Source organism: Rhinatrema bivittatum, chromosome 18, assembly GCF_901001135.1.
Source record: "Rhinatrema bivittatum chromosome 18, aRhiBiv1.1, whole genome shotgun sequence".
Lineage (NCBI taxonomy): Eukaryota > Metazoa > Chordata > Amphibia > Gymnophiona > Rhinatrematidae > Rhinatrema > Rhinatrema bivittatum.
In genome coordinates, this window is record NC_042632.1 from 15,334,204 (window position 1) to 15,351,648 (window position 17,445).

The 17,445-nt window shown below is 44.5% G+C and overlaps 1 protein-coding gene across 1 annotated transcript in view; it reads left to right on the forward strand.

The window, feature by feature from the left end:
• CTNNA1 (catenin alpha 1) overlaps positions 1-17,445 on the forward strand; it is a 332,156-nt gene that overhangs the window by 228,019 nt on the left and 86,692 nt on the right. The window contains 2 exon segments of the mRNA XM_029583454.1: positions 3,904-4,056; positions 15,581-15,673. Of these exon segments, the coding sequence (XP_029439314.1) occupies positions 3,904-4,056; positions 15,581-15,673 (246 nt within the window).

Below are 17,445 nucleotides of genomic sequence, written 5' to 3' on the forward strand. Positions count from 1 at the left end.
AATGGTGGCTACCCTGGAAGTGGTGCCGTGGGCAAGGGTGTATATGCATCCTCTTCAGCACTCTCTGCTATCTCGTTGGAACCCACGGTCTCAAGATTCTGCAGTTCGGCTTCACTTGCCGATGGAAATCTGGTCCCACCTCCAGTGGTGGTTGCAAGAGGATCATCTGAGAAGGGAAGTTCCCTTTTCCTCTCCGCCCTGGTTGGTACTCAACAATGCGAGTCTCCACGGTTGGGGGACTCGCTGTGGAGTTAACGGCCTAGGGGTGCTGGAATACCAGAGAGTCCCACTGGAACATCAATCGCCTGGAGGCCTGGGCCGTATGGCTGGCATGCTTGCAGTTCAGCCACAGGCTGCAGAATCGAGCAGTTTGTGTGATGTCTGACAACACGACGACGATGGCCTATATCGGTCGCCAGGGAGGACCCAAGAGCCAACAAGTGTCGCAGGAAATAGACCAGCTGATTGAATGGGTGGAAGGTCATCTGCAGATGAGCTCGGCCTCTCACATTGCAGAAAAAGAGTGTAAGAGCAGACTTTCTCAGCAGGGAGTGTCTGCACCCAGGAGAGTGGGAGTTGTCAGCCAAGGCGCTTCAGCGCCTTCCGTTCCCAGACCTGCTGGTGACTTCTCGATATGCAAAGGTTCCTCACTTCTACAGTCGCAGGAGAGATCCGTGGTCCCTGGGAATAGATGCTCTTATACAGGTCTGGCCGGAAGACAGATGCTTTATGCTTTTCCCTGGTGGCCCTTGCTGGGCAGGATAATTCGCAAGATCCTGGTGGCGCCAGACTGGCCCAGGCGTCCGTGGTATGCAGATTTGCGACGACTTCTGTTGGAGGCCATGCTATAGTCTTCTGTCGCACATGGATCTGCTTCAGCAGGGACCATTTCTTCACAAGGATCTGACTCTATTCTGTCTTACGATTTGGCCCTTGAGAGGGCTCGCCTATTAAAGTGTAGTTATTCATCTGTGGTGATTGTCTCTTTACTCCACACTCATAAGTTCTCCACTTCCTTGGCTTATGGGCGGGTTTGGAGAGTTTTTGAGCCCTGGTATGAGGAACGGGGTATTCTTGCTCATTCAGTTAAGATCCCTCTCATTCTGGATCTTTTGCAGGATGGATTGAATAAAGGCTTGGCCCTTAATTCCTTGAAGATGCAGGTTGCAGCTCTTGCCTGTTTCAGAGGCCTGGTGAATGGTGTTTCCTTGTTGTCTCATCCTGATGTGGCCTGTTTTTTGAAGAGAGTAGAGCACCTTTAGGGCTCCCTTGATGTTATTGGTTCCGTCGTGGACTCTTAATTTGATGCTGGACTTTTGGGTGGGTCCTAGGTTCCGACACTGCGTAGCCTTTCCTTACGGTTGTTGACTTTGAGACTGTGTTTCTGGTGGCTATATGTTCTGCCCATCGGATTTCTGAGCTGCAGGCATTATCTTACCTGGATCCGTTCTTTTAGGTGACTCCAGGGATGTTACAGCTGTGTACTGTTCCATCCTTCTTACCCAGGGTAGTGTCGGACTTTCATTTGAATCAGTCCATCTCCTTGCTGTCCCTGGATAAGGTCAGGGATGCGGAGAAGTTTTGCGTTTTGCGCTCCTTGGATGTTAAGCGTCTTGTGTGGTATCTGGAGGTCTGAGTCTTTTCGAAAGACGGATTGCCTGTTTGTTCTCCATGGCAGGAGTAAGGGCACCCCAGTTTTGCAGGCTACCATAGCTCGTTGGATTAAGGAAGTGCTCATGGCCACCTATGTGGATCCTGGAAAGTTGTTGTCTACTCGGGTTAGGGTTTATACCACTAGGGCTCAGGCAATGTCATGGTGGAGGTTAGTCTGTTGTCTCCTGTCAATATCTACCGAGCTGCGACATGGTCCTCCTTACACACTTTTTCCAGGTTTTATCCTCTGGATGTGCAGACCCGGGAGGATGCAGCCTTTGCACGTGCAGTGTTGACTTGTCCCGCGGATGGCCTCATCCCCCCCCCCCCCCCCCCCCTTTTGGGGAGTAGCTTTGGTACATCCCACTGGTACTCAGTCCATCTGTCTACACGTTAGGAAATGGAGAAATTACTTACGTGATAATTTCTGTTTTCCTTAGTGTAGACAGATGGACTCGGCTTCTTGCCCTCTGCTGCCGCATAAGTGTGTCAATAGTCCTCCTGTGAGGCTCTAGGTCCCAAGGGATTACTGGTAAGTGTTCATCCAGTCCCTAGCTTGGGGTACCTAAAATCTTATGTGAGTTCAGTGTTTATTGTTGGTTGAGTACCATTCTGGTTATCTGTGTTCAATCAAGTTTTTTGCTAGTCTGTCCACAGTTGCTTTTGAAGAGAATACTGGCAGACTGGAGTCACTGCAGGGTTATGTATTCTGTGACGTCAGCTTCCTCAGTCTCCAATCTGCTGGCAGGGGAGCATAAACCCACTGGTCCTGAGTCCATCTGTTTACACTAAGGAAAACTAAATTATCAGGTAAGTAATTTTTCCAATATCAATACTATACCAGGCCCTAGAGAAGGCAAACTCAGCCCTCAAGTGCCACAAACACCCCCCACCCCCACTCTCACACCTCCTGACTCCCACTCATACCACCAAGTTCCTACTGTAACACACACACACACACACACACACACACACAATACACACCGCCTCCCATTTTATCTCACACATTTCACCGCAAGCTCACTTTTTTACATATGTCTCCATCCCTACACCCTAGCTCCCCCTAGTAGTCTCCCACTCACCCACCCCCAGGCTTCACTCTACCTTCCACAATTGAAGGTTCTCACACACCAACCCCACCCCCCAGGCTCCCACTCTCACACACACACACCCCTACCCCCAGACGCACGCTCTCACTCTCATGCCGCCCCTCACTCACACGCTGCCACACACACGCAGCATCTTGCACTCTGCCGCACGCACGCCACAACTCGCTGCCGCGCACATGCCAAACCCACGCCCCTACTCTTGTTCTCATTCGCACGCCCAGGTTCCCACTATCATACAAATACAGGGAATTTTGCTACCTTTCTAAATTGGGGCTGCTCAATCTATACTCTAGATGTATATAAACTTTTTTTTTTTTTTTTTGTATATTTAATGGCACATACTTCCTTTTCTCCTTTTGTTCCCCCATGTTTTCCCTTTCAAGGAGAAAGAGATGACCCTGTAGGCAAGATTCCTTAGAGAGAGCACTGATGCTGTTAGAAGTGTCATTTTTGTGTGCGACTCAGCAGGTACATGTTTAGGTACTCTGATAAATACAAATGATGCAGTGGAGTTCCATGTTTACTAGATACGTTTCTTGCCCAGCATGATAGCCTTGATGTCAGTTCATCTTTGCATTTGTAAGGAGGAGCAGCCAATTTCACTGTTTCCCAGCCCTACACCAACTGGAAATGCCCAAAGATTTGGAGCTTCGCTTTTAAGTCGCTTGTTTGGCAGACCTTTTAACTTTGTTCCCAAAGAGGCATTCTCACCTGGCTGTATGTTATGCCCTTTTTGGAAACTGACATGTTTAGATGTATTCATTGCTGATTAGAAATCTGAGCTCTGTAGTTTTATCAAATTGATAAACATTTAAGCATAGAGGAGAAAGTTTGTCCCAGAATCTCAAGAATAGTGCCACTTTTTTTGGTTGTACTTGCTGTGGAGTTTTGTGGCTCTTTGTTAAATGCTGTAGGCGTATCCAGTAATTTTTATTTGAGGGAATTTCTTAAACCACCTTTGTTTTATTTATGCCATAGATAAATTATTCATTAGGAAATTGGAAATTAGTCATAAGCCTCTTGTAAATGCATGTCAGCAACACTTTAAAACTTCTATGTGTGTGTATGTATATATATATATATAAAATCAGCTAAGCTTGGCATATATTATAACGCATATGCTTTTTTGGTTTTATTTTAGCTGCGTAAAGCTGTTATGGACCACGTTTCAGATTCTTTTCTGGAGACCAATGTTCCACTTCTAGTACTGATTGAAGCTGCTAAGAACGGCAATGAAAAAGAAGTTAAAGAATATGCCCAGGTGTTTCGTGAGCATGCTAATAAATTAATTGAGGTAAGAAGTGACTAACAAAAAAATAAAAATGGTGGTTTGCACAATTTTTGCTCTGTTACTCAAGATTTGTACATTTAATGAATTACAAGTACTAAAGAAACCATACTTTAGATTGCTTTTGGTCAACTGCTTCCTTTTGCTGGTTATGTACCTCAGACTGACTACAGATAAGGTTTTCATGTGTTGGTAGTCACTATCTGCTCTATTCAGGCAAGTAAAAAAAAAAAATCTTGATTCTGATCACTAACACATACACATGACATGAAATGGTAACTAATGTAAGTTGACAGCTTTTAGGGGTTTGGGGCTTACTTGTGGATAGGTTGCATTATTCAGAGCAAAAATATAATGGGATTGTGGGGATTGCGAGACCTGAACAATAGTAAATGCTCAGTGAAGATATTTGTTGCAAGAATATTATATCCTCATGATTAGGGCATACAATAGACTGAGAAATGTTACATTCAATTTTTAAAATGCAAGCCAAGCCCTGTACCAAGGCAAAACCCATAAAATGCTTTCACCTTGCCAAGATGTAGCAGTCTTCAGATTGGTGCTGACCATCATTTATTTTTAATGCAGATCTTTTGAAATATACATAAATGGGATGGAAAAATCCTGGATGCAACACCTAAATTTTAGTGCTTGGCACCAACCCAGATCCAAGGAGAGAAGCTGCTGTTGCAGTTGTCCCAAGGACAAGAGGAGGTGTCTGGCATCTTGCACACCTAATATATAATGCTATTGAAATGTCATTGTGGGCCTAAGAAATGGCTAAAGATAAATATAATTTCCTAGCATGTAGCAGATGGATCTAGGACCAATGGGTATAGTGTGCTCCTGATAGCAGTTGGAGACTGAGTCAGATTTCAATCTGACGTCACCACCAGTACATATACCCCTGCAGGAAGCTCTGCTCTTCAGTATTTCTCCATCTCCATAGCAGTTCAGGACTCTATACACGCTTGCACAGTGTTAGAATATTCAAACCAAAGAAAATTCCAAACAAGAAGAAACCTTACCCTCTACAGATGAGCCCCGCTCTCCTGTGGTGATACCTACGGGTCCCTCCTCCAGTCAAGAATTCCTGAGGTGATTTACGAGATCCCTCAGAGGTAGGCCTTGGCCAGACAGCCGTTTCCCGGTGTGGACTTAGCCCCCGGCAACGGGAGAGGCTGAAAGGCAGCAGATGCAACACTGAACGCGGCGATGAAGGTACTTTTCCCTCTCCCCCCGCAGCCGGAGACCACCTGGAACGAAACCCGGGAAACACAGAGACAAAGTAAGGTAGAAAACTTTCTATAAGTCTCCGGTCTCCAAGGCTCGGAAAGCCGCACAAATCACCAGTCGGCATCTGTACTACCGGGTTGATCAGCCCCGTCCGGGCTAGATCCCGATCCGATCCGAGGGTCTTCCCACATGGAGACCCTCCAAGGTGGTCGCCATACTGCTCATGTGGTCGCCGACGCCATTTTCCATTGATCGCCATCCTGTCCGCCTAACCGAGCCATGCGCACAGACGAGCCGGGTGCACAACTTATTTGTTTGCACATCGGCGCGTGCATAAGTGCCATGCACACAGTGACGCACACAAGGGGGCCGGGCACACAGTCACACGCTCAACGGTGCCGGGCGCATAAGTTAAACCTGTGTGCACAGTGGTGCGCACATCTCTGCCTACGCGCACATGTTTGGTGCACTCAGAGTGCATAATTAATCCTCCCGGAGCACACATTATACGGGGTTTTCTGCTACCCTACACGCACAAACCATGGCACCACCGTCCAAGAAGATCAAAGCACAAGCCCTCTGCCCAGCCTGCCAAATAAGAGCTGCGCAGCACGAAGAGGCCACAACCCTGTGCCGACAGTGCAAGGAGGCTCTGGGAGAACCAGGTCAAGGCCCTCCCCAGCCAGTACAGCAATCCGGATCTACCGATAGCACACCGGACCTCTCCACCCCCAGCATGAGCCTCCCTCAAACGGGGCTCCCTGGGGATGCAGCAGCTTTCAATTTAGACCCAGGATCCTTTTCCTGGGTAGAATTCTTTAAAGGTCTTCACACCTTCGTCCACATGCAACCGGCACCACCAATGACAAAACCACTAACCTCCCAGGGCCCTCTAGGTCCCCCAGGGATGGGCCTCTACCGGCCAAAAGCCTCTCCATAGGGGACACATACACCTCGGACAAGGATCAAGAATCCCTGGAGGAAGGGGAAATACCTCTAGGAATGGAACCTTACCGAACCACGAGGTGTTTTTTCTCCAAAGATGAGCTATTAGTCCTCGTGGCTCACAGCTTGAAGGAGCTTGCCATCCCGGGCACTGGTGCCACAGGGGAACCGAAGACGAACCCTCTCCTAGAGGGACTCAGTCAGGCCTCCTGCCACTTCCCTCTGCTGCAAGCTGTACAACAGCTGATTGACCTGGAATGGGATGCCCTGGAGGCCAGTTTCAAAGGCGGGACGGGCCCTAGAAGCCCTCTACCCACTGGAACCCTCAGCCAAACATCTCCTGGCGTTCCCCCAGAGTGGACGCCATGGTCTGCGCGGTCACAAAGTGCACTACCATCCTAGTCTAGGGAGGAGCGGCACTCAAGGATGCCCAGGACAGACATCTGTGAAGAAAACAAAAGCTAGACCGATGCCTTGGAAAGATTTTATTAGATAATAAAAGTGCCCGACTTTGGCCAAAGTTTCGCCTTAATGCTGCATCAGGGGCTCTACAATAAAATATGATAAATTTATTACTAATTTAAATAATAAAACAACCCAGTAATTCTCATAAAATGTGTTTCATAAAATAATGGAGGAGAACAGGTAAGCTATAGAAGAGGGAAGATGCATTAAACATTACCTTAAATATCATCTATATAAGGAAACAAGGCTCAATGTCTTTTCCCAGCTAGTATCTATTCAAAAAATAAAATGATGATGATAAAATCATTTCATGTTAAAAAATCAATTTTTTTCAAAAATTATTTTAATAACAAAAAAGGAAAAAGGAAATTTTTTTTTAACTATATCTGTATTCATCTATACTGGAATTTAATAACTAGGTTTATAAACTTGTAAGATTAGTAACTGTTTGATTTTTTTAATCAGTGGATTTACCTTTGGAGTGAATGTGACAGTCTTTTGTACCATCTCAAGGTACAATCCTTTTTAATCGCAAACATCGGTGTTAGTAAACAGAACGTCTGTCATTATGAAAAGGAAAATAATACAGGATAAGCTGTAATATATGAGGTTCTTACGTGGCTCTTATTAATGATGTAAATAAATTTCACTGAATACGGTTGTATATCTGAGTGAAGTAAAGAGACGTTTTTCAGAATGTAATATTTAAAATTTACTTAAAATTTATTTATATTAAAGGCATAAAAAAAGAACATCGTTAAAAACCCGGCAGTATATTTAAATTCTATCTTTCTGTCTTAATATATACACTTAGACATCTTTCATATTTTAATACTTAAGATGTGCGTTTAAAAAAAAAACCACATCGCATTCAGCCAAAAAAGAAAGAAGAGTTTGCCCATTGGAGGTACACATTTACTTATAATGCCTGGCATCAATTTTGCTTCAATATCTGTATATATTTTTTCATAATAAAACCATATTTTAAAAATTCCTTAATTTCTATCGGGGATCTATTGAAATACAAACAATATCGCCTGGTCAGTTAAAATTCTATCTAGATCTGATAAGACAGTTTAATCAACATCAGAAACATACCTTAAAGTTTCTTTGTGAACGGGCATCACATAAGAGAGGAAATTTACTCACGGGTTAAAGATTCTTATATCCTTAAAAAAAAAAAAAAGCACCAAAAATATTTTTTTACGTCATTTCTGCTAGAGCAACTGTCACATACTCATCTGAGGTATTTAAACTATTTCATATTATATAAGTAATCGGTTATTCCTTATAGACTGCTTGCTCTATGTACAAAATAAATGATTTTCTTATTATCATTTTTTTTAATAGATACTAGCTGGGCAAAGACATTGAGCCTTGTTTCCTTATATAGATGATATTTAAGGTAATGTTTAATACATCTTCCCTCTTCTATAGCTTACCTGTTCTCCTCCATTATTTTATGAAAACACTTTTTATGAGAATTACTGGGTTTTATTATTTAAATTAGTAATACATTTATTGTATTTTATTGTAGAGCCCCTGATGCAGCCATAAGGCGAAACTTTGGCCAAAGCCGGGCACTTTTATTATCTAATAAAATCTTTCCAAGGCATCTGTCTAGCTTTTGTTTTCTTCACTTCGTGGCTTTCCTAGACCGTCTACCGTCTTGCTTCTTGGGTCCTTCCCTATTCAGGACAGACATCTGGAATCCATCCTTAAACAGTCATTCGAAGAATCAAAGTATCAGCTATGTCACTACAGATTGCTGCCTGCTGTGCTGTGGTAACACGTGCCTGCTTATCCATGACCAGGAACGCCGCCACGCCTGTCGAAGCACTAGAACCTATCAGTAGAAATGTAATACTCTAGTGTAAGCCAAAAATTCACAACAATCAAATAAACACTGATTTGGCTAGAACAGGAACTGTGTTTATATTCTCTAACAACCGTCATACATGGCCACAGGCAGCTGAATGGCTTATATGTGTAAGCTTGTGTGGCTGCTGGGCTGAATAATCATAGGTTGCAGAGAAAGTTATAGGAGCGCTGACACAGTGTGAAAAACAACTACTGTGTAAGCACTTATCTGTTTCCACGTGTGGCAACTGAATGTGTATAATCCTGAAGGATTGCTCCAACACTGCGGTATTTCGGAGTATTGGACTCCTTCCTCAGGGATCCTCCAGGTGGAATTATACTTGTGCTTGGAGCCTTTTGGTTGCAGGCATTATGCGCGCTCGTGGAAAGTCGGTGCACTGAGGTAGTGCAGCCTCACGGTGACTATGCTGCAAACTGACAGGCCTGTCAGTTTGCAGCATAGTCGCCAAAAGGCTCCAAGCACAAGTATAATTCCACCTGGAGGATCCCTGAGGAAGGAGTCCAATACTCCGAAATACCGCAGTGTTGGAGCAATCCTTCAGGATTATACACATTCAGTTGCCACACGTGGAAACAGATAAGTGCTTACACAGTAGTTGTTTTTCACACTGTGTCAGCGCTCCTATAACTTTCTCTGCAACCTATGATTATTCAGCCCAGCAGCCACACAAGCTTACACATATAAGCCATTCAGCTGCCTGTGGCCATGTATGACGGTTGTTAGAGAATATAAACACAGTTCCTGTTCTAGCCAAATCAGTGTTTATTTGAAGCACTAGAACCAGCATTATCCTTCCTCACAAATGCGACCTCTGACCTGGTACGCACCCTAGCCAGGGACATCTCATCCGTAGTGGCAACCAGAAGGCAACTCTGGCTCCGAAGTTGGTCAGCCGACGCGACTTCCAAGACGAAACTCACGAGAATGCCCTTTAAAGGAGCCCTCCTGTTCGGAAGCGAACTGGAGAAGTTAGCTGCTAAATGGGGCAAACCCCAGTACCTCAGCTACCGGAGGACAAGAACAAAAGAAGCCAACGTCCCTCTCCCTGATTACCTAATGGCAGAGGATCACAGCGCTTCAGACCCTACAAGAATACATATCAAGCCCCCTCGCCCTGCAGGCAGGGGCCAGTCCTTTCGGAACAAACACAAGAGGGGAACCGGCTCTGGCACAGGCCCCAGCTGCACCCCACAATGAGAATCAGCTGACCCATCCACAGGAAGAAGCCGTAGGGGGCAGGCTTGCCCTATTCTACCAAAGATGGGTCGAGATAACAGTGGACAAGTGGGTCCTAACCATCATTCGAGAGGGATACGATCTGGACTTCCACAACATCCCTTCAGACAAGTTCGTGAAATCTCCTTGCCACGCACCCTCCAAGAGGATGGCAGAGGAAACCACTCTGGCCAAATTGTTCGCCCTAAAGGCCATAATGCCGGTGCCCACGCAACAACAAAATACTGGGCACTGTTTTATCGTCCCCAAGCAAGGGTACATTCTGACCCATCCTGGACCTCAAGTCCGTCAACCGCTACCTGAGGGTACCACACTTCTGCATGGAAACCCTGTGCTCGGTCATAAGGGTGATGCAGCCGGGAGAATTCCTTACATCCCTGGACCTGTCAGAAGAATACCTGCACATCCCGGTCAGTCACAAGCATCAGTGCTTCCTGCACTTTGTGATCCTGGATCCTACCAGTTCTGAGCGCTACCCTTCAGGCTTGCACAGCCCCTCGGACGTTCACCAAAATTATGGTGGTAATAGCGGTGACACTGAGGAAAGAGGGAATCCTCGTACACCCATATCTGGACGATTGGCTGATCAGAGCAAAGTCTCCAGAGGAAAGTCATCAGGCGACCACCAGAGTCAAGGCTCTACTGGAGAACCTCGGGTGGGTTGTCAACACAAACGAGAGCTGCCTACAGCCCTCCCAATCTCTAGAATACCTGGGAGTCCGGTTCAACACCAGACAAGACAAGGTCATTCTTCCCCCTACAAGGAGAAGAAAATTGCCGAACCAATTACGAAACCTGCTAACAAGTCTTCGCCCCAAAGTATGGGACTACCTCCAAGTCCTCATGACATCAACCCTGGAAGTGGTCCCATGGGCAAGAGCTCACATGCGACCGCTACAGCGCTCCCTACTGTCATGGTGGAACCCGATGTCCCAGGACTACTACGCCCGCCTGCAGTTCCCGGAGGAGGTGCAGAACCAGCTTCAATGGTGGCTACAAGAAGACAATCTGAGCAAGGGAGTAAGGCTATCACCACTGACCTGGATCTTGCTCACCACGGACGCGAGCCTATGAGGGTGGGGAGCCCACTGCCAGGAACTGACGGCCCAGGGGCAATGGGAAAAGGAAGAGTCGGGATGGAACATCAACAGACTGGAAGCCCGGGTGGTCAGACTAGCCTGCATACGGTTCAGTCACAGACTCCGGGGCAAATCGGTCAGTCATGTCAGACAATGCCATGACAGTTGCCTACATCAACCGCCAGGGAGGAACCAGAAACCAACAAGTGTCCGTGGAAGTAGATCCCCTAATGGCGAGGGCAGAAGCAAACCTACAAGGGATCTCAGCTGCCCACATCACGGGAAAAGACAACGTCACTGCGGACTACCTCAGTAAAAGTCTAGACCCAGGGGAATGGAAGCTGTCGACCACAGCCTTCCAGTTGATAGTAAACCACTGGGGAACCCCAGCCATGGATCTCCTGGCAACCCAGTCCAACACCCAAGTTCCCAACTTCTTCAGCAAGAACCACAATCCCAAGGGATCAATGCCCTTGTCCAGACCTGGCCACAGAAAGACCTACTATACACCTTTCCCCCGTGGCCACTACTGGGCGGGATCATCCGCAAGAGAGAGCACCACAGGGGGCTAGTACGTCTAGTGGCCCCGGACTGGCCAAGAAGACAGTGGTATGCAGACATGCGAAGACCTGTGACAGGGAGCCCTCTCCCTCTACCTCCACACAGGGATCTGCTCCAGCAAGGCCCGATCCTCCATGAAGACCCAACTCTATTCTCTCTCTCTCTTACAGTCTGGCCTTTGAAAGGACATGCCTGAAGAAGAGCGGATACTGTAGGGTGGTGATTGACACCTTGCAAGTTCTCCACATCACTGACCTACATACGAATATGGAGAATATTCGAAGCTTGGTGCGAAGACCGCTACATCCTTCCGCGGACAGTCAAAATTCCCACAATCCTGGAATGGATTACAGAAGGGGTTGTCTCTCAACTCCATCAAGGTTCAGGTGGCCGCGCTGGCCTGGTTCGGAACCAAAGTGGAAGGCACCAGCCTAGCATCTTATCCGGATGTCTCCTGCTTTCTGAGGGGTCAAGCAGATTCGACCACCCCTAAAGTGACTGGTACCCGTATGGAACCTCAATCTAGTACTAGACTTCCTAGCGGGAGCCTACGTCAGACCTATTCTGCCAAGAACTGTTCCTCAGGTTCACACCGGGATCCATACAGCTATGCATGGTCTCATCCTTCCTCCCAAAAGTGGTTTCTCACTTCCATCTAAACCAAACTATCTCGCTGCCATCTCCAGACAAGCATAAGGACTCAGAAGAATTTTGCCGTCTTCGCCATCTTAACGTCGGCAGACTCCTAGTCCGATACCTAGAAAGGTCGGAATTCATACGAAAGACGGACCACCTATTCGTCCTTCACAGCGGGAAGAAACAAGGGGAAGCGGCCTCGCAGGCAACCATAGCCCGCTGGATCAAAGAAGTAATCAAGGTGGCCAACGTAGAGGCAGGCAAGCCTCCACCTCTACAAGTCAAGGCCCATTACACTAGAGTCCAGGCAGTGTCCTGGGTGGAAACCAAGATGCTGACACCCGCCGAGATCCGTCGGGCAACGACATGGTCCTCCATTCACACATTCTCTAGGTTCTACCGCCTGGATGTTCAGGCTCGGGAGGATTCTTGGCAGGATAGTACATTTATGGGCTTTACTTTGAGGAAAAAACAGGGGAGAAGCTAGACAAGATCATGAAAGGATCCTGCTGAAACCAAGAAGCCCTTTTGCCCTCTGGTAAACCTCCTCAGTAAGAGGAGGTGAATGCTCTGGTTTGTAAGGCAGTTACTTTCAGATCTGAGGCATCAGAGAGTTGTCACTGACCAAGGCCAGGGGAGGGCTGGAAAGTCTGTGGTTTGCTAGTTTTCACTTAGCTGCTAACAGGAAAAGGAGTGCTCTGATCTTGACTCTGGAGGGTATGCACTCCCAATTTTTTTCATTCTTTCCATTCAGGACTCTTGGTTCCTGGTTGTTGAGGGACACATTCAGCATTGTATAATTCAAATGCCTAGTGAGGCTGTTTTTGTCAGGTTGGGTACCATACAGTGTGCTTTATGCTATCATACAGTTGGTATGCATAGTTGCAGTCAGGTTGAACCCAGACTAATAATTGGGTGTGTCCTCAAATTTTTATGTTCCCAAGAGATTGGGGTTTTTAGTCATTCCTTGTTAATTGTAACTGCTTCTCTTCATCACGTTATTTATGTTTTTGGTTGTATTCCTCGCACCCCTGTTTTCTGTAAACCGACATGATGTGAACGAGTTCATGAATGCCGGTATAAAAAAAACCTTAAATAAATAAATTCCTGGACTTGGACTCAACAAGCTTGTAAGGCAAGTCATTCTGTTTCTGCTCAGCTTTACAGTTATTTAAAATATTTAATCCCATTGTAATTCCATTTAAAATAAATTACAGATTCACAATATAATTCTTTTTTAGTAAATTGCTTCTTTAGTTAACTAGTCCTAGATAATCATGACACAATACAAAATAAGATAGACAAAACAACGTTAATATTTATAATTGCACTGAAGTTAGAAAATCAATTTGCAGCTTTTATTTAAATCTTATCAAGACACTATTGAAATATGAACTATACAGTATAACATAAGCCAAATTTGCTATTGAAATCTAATCTTTTCGCTATCAAAGTTGAGTCATATGACTTGTGTATGAGTCCACTATGTGCAGTAAGCTTAGTACAATGAGAAGCTCGTTTGGTTAAACGCAGCGCTGCACTTTCATGTACCAGCATGAATAACCAGATCTGCGAACACTGGGCTATTACCAAGTCGACAATAAAATCTGCTCATATGAACACTGTATTGAGAGAGAGCTTTATCTACTGTCTGTCCCAACCTTTGGAACTCTTTACCTCCACAGCGGAGGATGGAAACGGATATCAGACTTTTAAACAAAAAGGAGTCAAAACCTGGCTTTTTAATCAAGCCTTTAACAACAAGGATTGATTTCTTTTACTTATAATTTTTAGTGATACACCTTTTAATGTTACATTTTGTACTTTTAAGATGTTTTGATCTATAGTTTTATTTTTTAAGATGTGCTTGGATCCATATTTTTTGTATTTTAGCTTATGTTGAGACAGATTTTGTATTTTAGATGAATCGTTTTGTTATCCTCCTTTTATATGCAAATGTAGTAACCAACATTTCATTTATGTTGTAAACTGACGTGATATGTATCAACATGAATGCTGGTATACAAAAATCATTAAATAAATAAAAATATCCAGAGCAGAAAACGGAGGGGATCAAATGACACAGAGCAAAAATGGATGAAAGGAAATCCTAGTGGTTAGAGCAGCGGGCTATGAACCAGGGAGACTAGGGTTCAAGTTCCACTGTCGCTCCTTGTGACCTCAGGTACAAACTTAGCCTTAGAAAACCCCCTATTGCACGTGAAAAGGGACTTCGTGTACGAAAGCCTGCCGGGGGCGGCAAGGAGGCGGATGTGGCAGTATCTTCGCTGGCGGTGAAAAGGTAAGACACGTTATCACCGCCAGTAGCGCAACCATAGCACCACCTTTCACGGTGGAGCTATTGGGTGCGAAAGCTGGCAGCGATAACACCGCAGTGCTAGGATCGCTGCCGGCTTTCGCAGGCTCCCGCCCCCTCCCCCCGTTACCGCCAGGATTCACCATTCTCTGCGAGAATGGAGAATCCTGGCCTTAGATTGTAAGCCCTCTGAATGTACTCTGCTTTGAAGTGCTGAAAAGCAGAATATAAAAAAATAAAATAAAAATGGTTTGTTTCATTGAAACAAGCAGTGTTTAAATACCCCTGAAGTAAAACAAATTGGCTCCCACATTGAAAAATGGCACCTGTCTTGGGTCAGGATCCTCTCATTACTTGGTTGAGCTTTCATCATCTTTAAGAGAGAAATTATAATAGGTATCTCAAGTTCTATTTTGGTGCATATTAGACTGATAATTGTAAAGATACCCTCTAGCATATGTATAGAATGGCATCCAAGTATAATGTTCTGCTAAAAAATTTAAATCATTATTTGTGAGCAAGTAGTAGCTCTGAAGAGGAATTGCAGGGCAGCCTTCAAAATGCTCAGTGTCAGCCAATGGCAGGGAAGCTTTAATAATACTCAGTTTTTTGACCTGTTGTTGTGAAATTGACTGAACTAGCCTGTTTCCCATGTAGGAAATAAAAAGGGTTTCTAAATGCAAAGGGCATATGAAAAGCATGAGCTGGGGTCATAGGGTGCTCTACCTATGGTTTAAATTTGAATGAAGTTGAATGGTTTAAAAGTTCTAAGATGTGTGGTGGGGGGGGGGTGGTGGAGAGGAAGTGCACAAAAGTCAGACATGATCTTTTAATTCTCCTTTCTCTAAAGGAAACTAGGCATCTAAAAGGGACCTACAAAAACTAAGGAAGAAAAAAATGGTTAGTTGTCATAACTGCAGATTTCTGTTCCTAAGAATCATGAAATATTCACAAATCATGTTTTATTTAACAAACTTGGAAAATATACTGTACACATCTTTTAAAATTCATGTTTAGTTAGGGCTTGTTTCATTGAATTATATACAGCTTTTAACACTTATTTTATAGTTTTAATGCTCTAGAGAATAAAGGAAAACACTGAAAAATGTAAACATTTGTAGAAGGAAAAGCTTTTTTGCATTTATTTCTAAAAACACTCATTTCCTGCTGTAGGTTGCTAACTTGGCTTGTTCGATTTCAAACAATGAAGAAGGCGTGAAACTTGTTCGTATGTCAGCAAGCCAGCTGGAAGCTCTATGCCCACAGGTATTGTACAGACCATAGCTACATTATGTTCAGTATGGTGTATGCGAGCCTTTGTTTATGAAAGGTTAGATAAGAATTTAGTTTGGTAATTCCAGAGAACTGGGGCAGTCACCCAAACAGCATCTTCAAAGGTTCAGCCAATTTTACAAGTTTGGGAGAGAGCAGAAATTGGGGAAGTGCAGGAGGATGTTTGCTGGCCAGGTAGGTGAGTAAACTCGGTGGGGAAAACTCTGACCTCCCCTTCTTGTTTTGGAGCTATTTAGGGGAAAAGTAAAGGTAATTTTGTCAGCAAATCTCAGCATTGTCCTCCCACGGCAATGTTGTCATTCCCCCCGCCGAGCAAAAGGGTTTGGTTTTTTTTGTACAAAAATCCTTGCAAGATTTGAAATCTGGAAAACTGCTCTTTTCTGTACTTCCAGTAGCAAAATCTATAGATAATATAGGTCACACTAATGTTCAACTCCTGCATGATTCTTTGGTGGTGAAATCTACTGTGAAAAGGGTGAAAATGTTTTCCATTCTCTTCCAGAGAGAGAATTTCAGTTATTGCACATTAGTATAAAAAAAATTCAGCCAGCAATTTACAGTCTAGAATTGAATCTCATATTACAAAAGGTACAGTATATTTGTAATACCCTACAAAAGATTAAAGTAGCCTCGCAGGATCTAGAACATAATTATCGGAACAAATTCATTACTCTGTGTGAAGAATGTGCAAAGCATTATGACCAGATCTGTTTGATACAGCTTCAAGTCTTCAGCATTAGCAGTAGGAACTAGAAGACTTAGCATCGTGGTTTCAAGAAGAGGCTCCACTCTCTCAGAAGCCTTGTTCAACATCTTCATTAGTCTAATCTTGACATTACGGACAGGTTTAGGTCTGTTATCGTCTGTCTGCCGAGGGTATTCAGTTTTCTTTCCAGTTGTATCTACTATTCAGAATGCCTTATCAGTTACTATCAATGGCTAACAGGTAATACATTATCCTTCAAAATTTCAAAGAGAAATTTTAACTATTTTGAATTCCAATCCCCCCCTCCCCACACACACATACTATCTTCGACCAGGTAAGGAACCTGGGAGTCATGTTTGATTCTGATCTTTCTTTCCATGCCCGTTTAAAATGTTTGCTGATAATATTGTAAACTTTGCAATTCAGAACTTACTCCTGAGGTAATTCTGCACTGTTGCAGAGTGCAGAATTTGAACAGAAGTCCCCTCCTATACAGAATTCTTAAATTTAGCACAGAATGTGGACAGGCCAGCAAACAACATAAGAACATGCCATACTGGGTCAGACCAAGGGGCCATCAAGCCCAGCATCCTGTTTCCAACAGTGGCAAATCCAGGCCAAAAGAACCTGGCAAGTACCCAAAAACTAAGTCTATTCCATGTTACCGTTGCTAGTAATAGCAGTGGCTATTTTCTAAGTCAACTTAATTAATAGCAGGTAATGGACTTCTCCTCCAAGAACTTATCCAATCCTTTTTTAAACACAGCTATACTAACTGCACTAACCACATCCTCTGGCAACAAATTCCAGAGTTTAATTGTGCGTTGAGTAAAAAAGAACTTTCTCTGATTAGTTTTAAATGTGCCACATGCTAACTTCATGGAGTGCCCCCTAGTCTTTCTATTATCCGAAAGAGTAAATAACCGATTGAGAGGTCTACCTGTTCTAGACCTCTCAAGATTTTAAACACCTCTATCATATCCCTCCTCAGCCGTCTCTTCTCCAAGCTGAAAAGTCCTAACCTCTTTAGTCTTTCCTC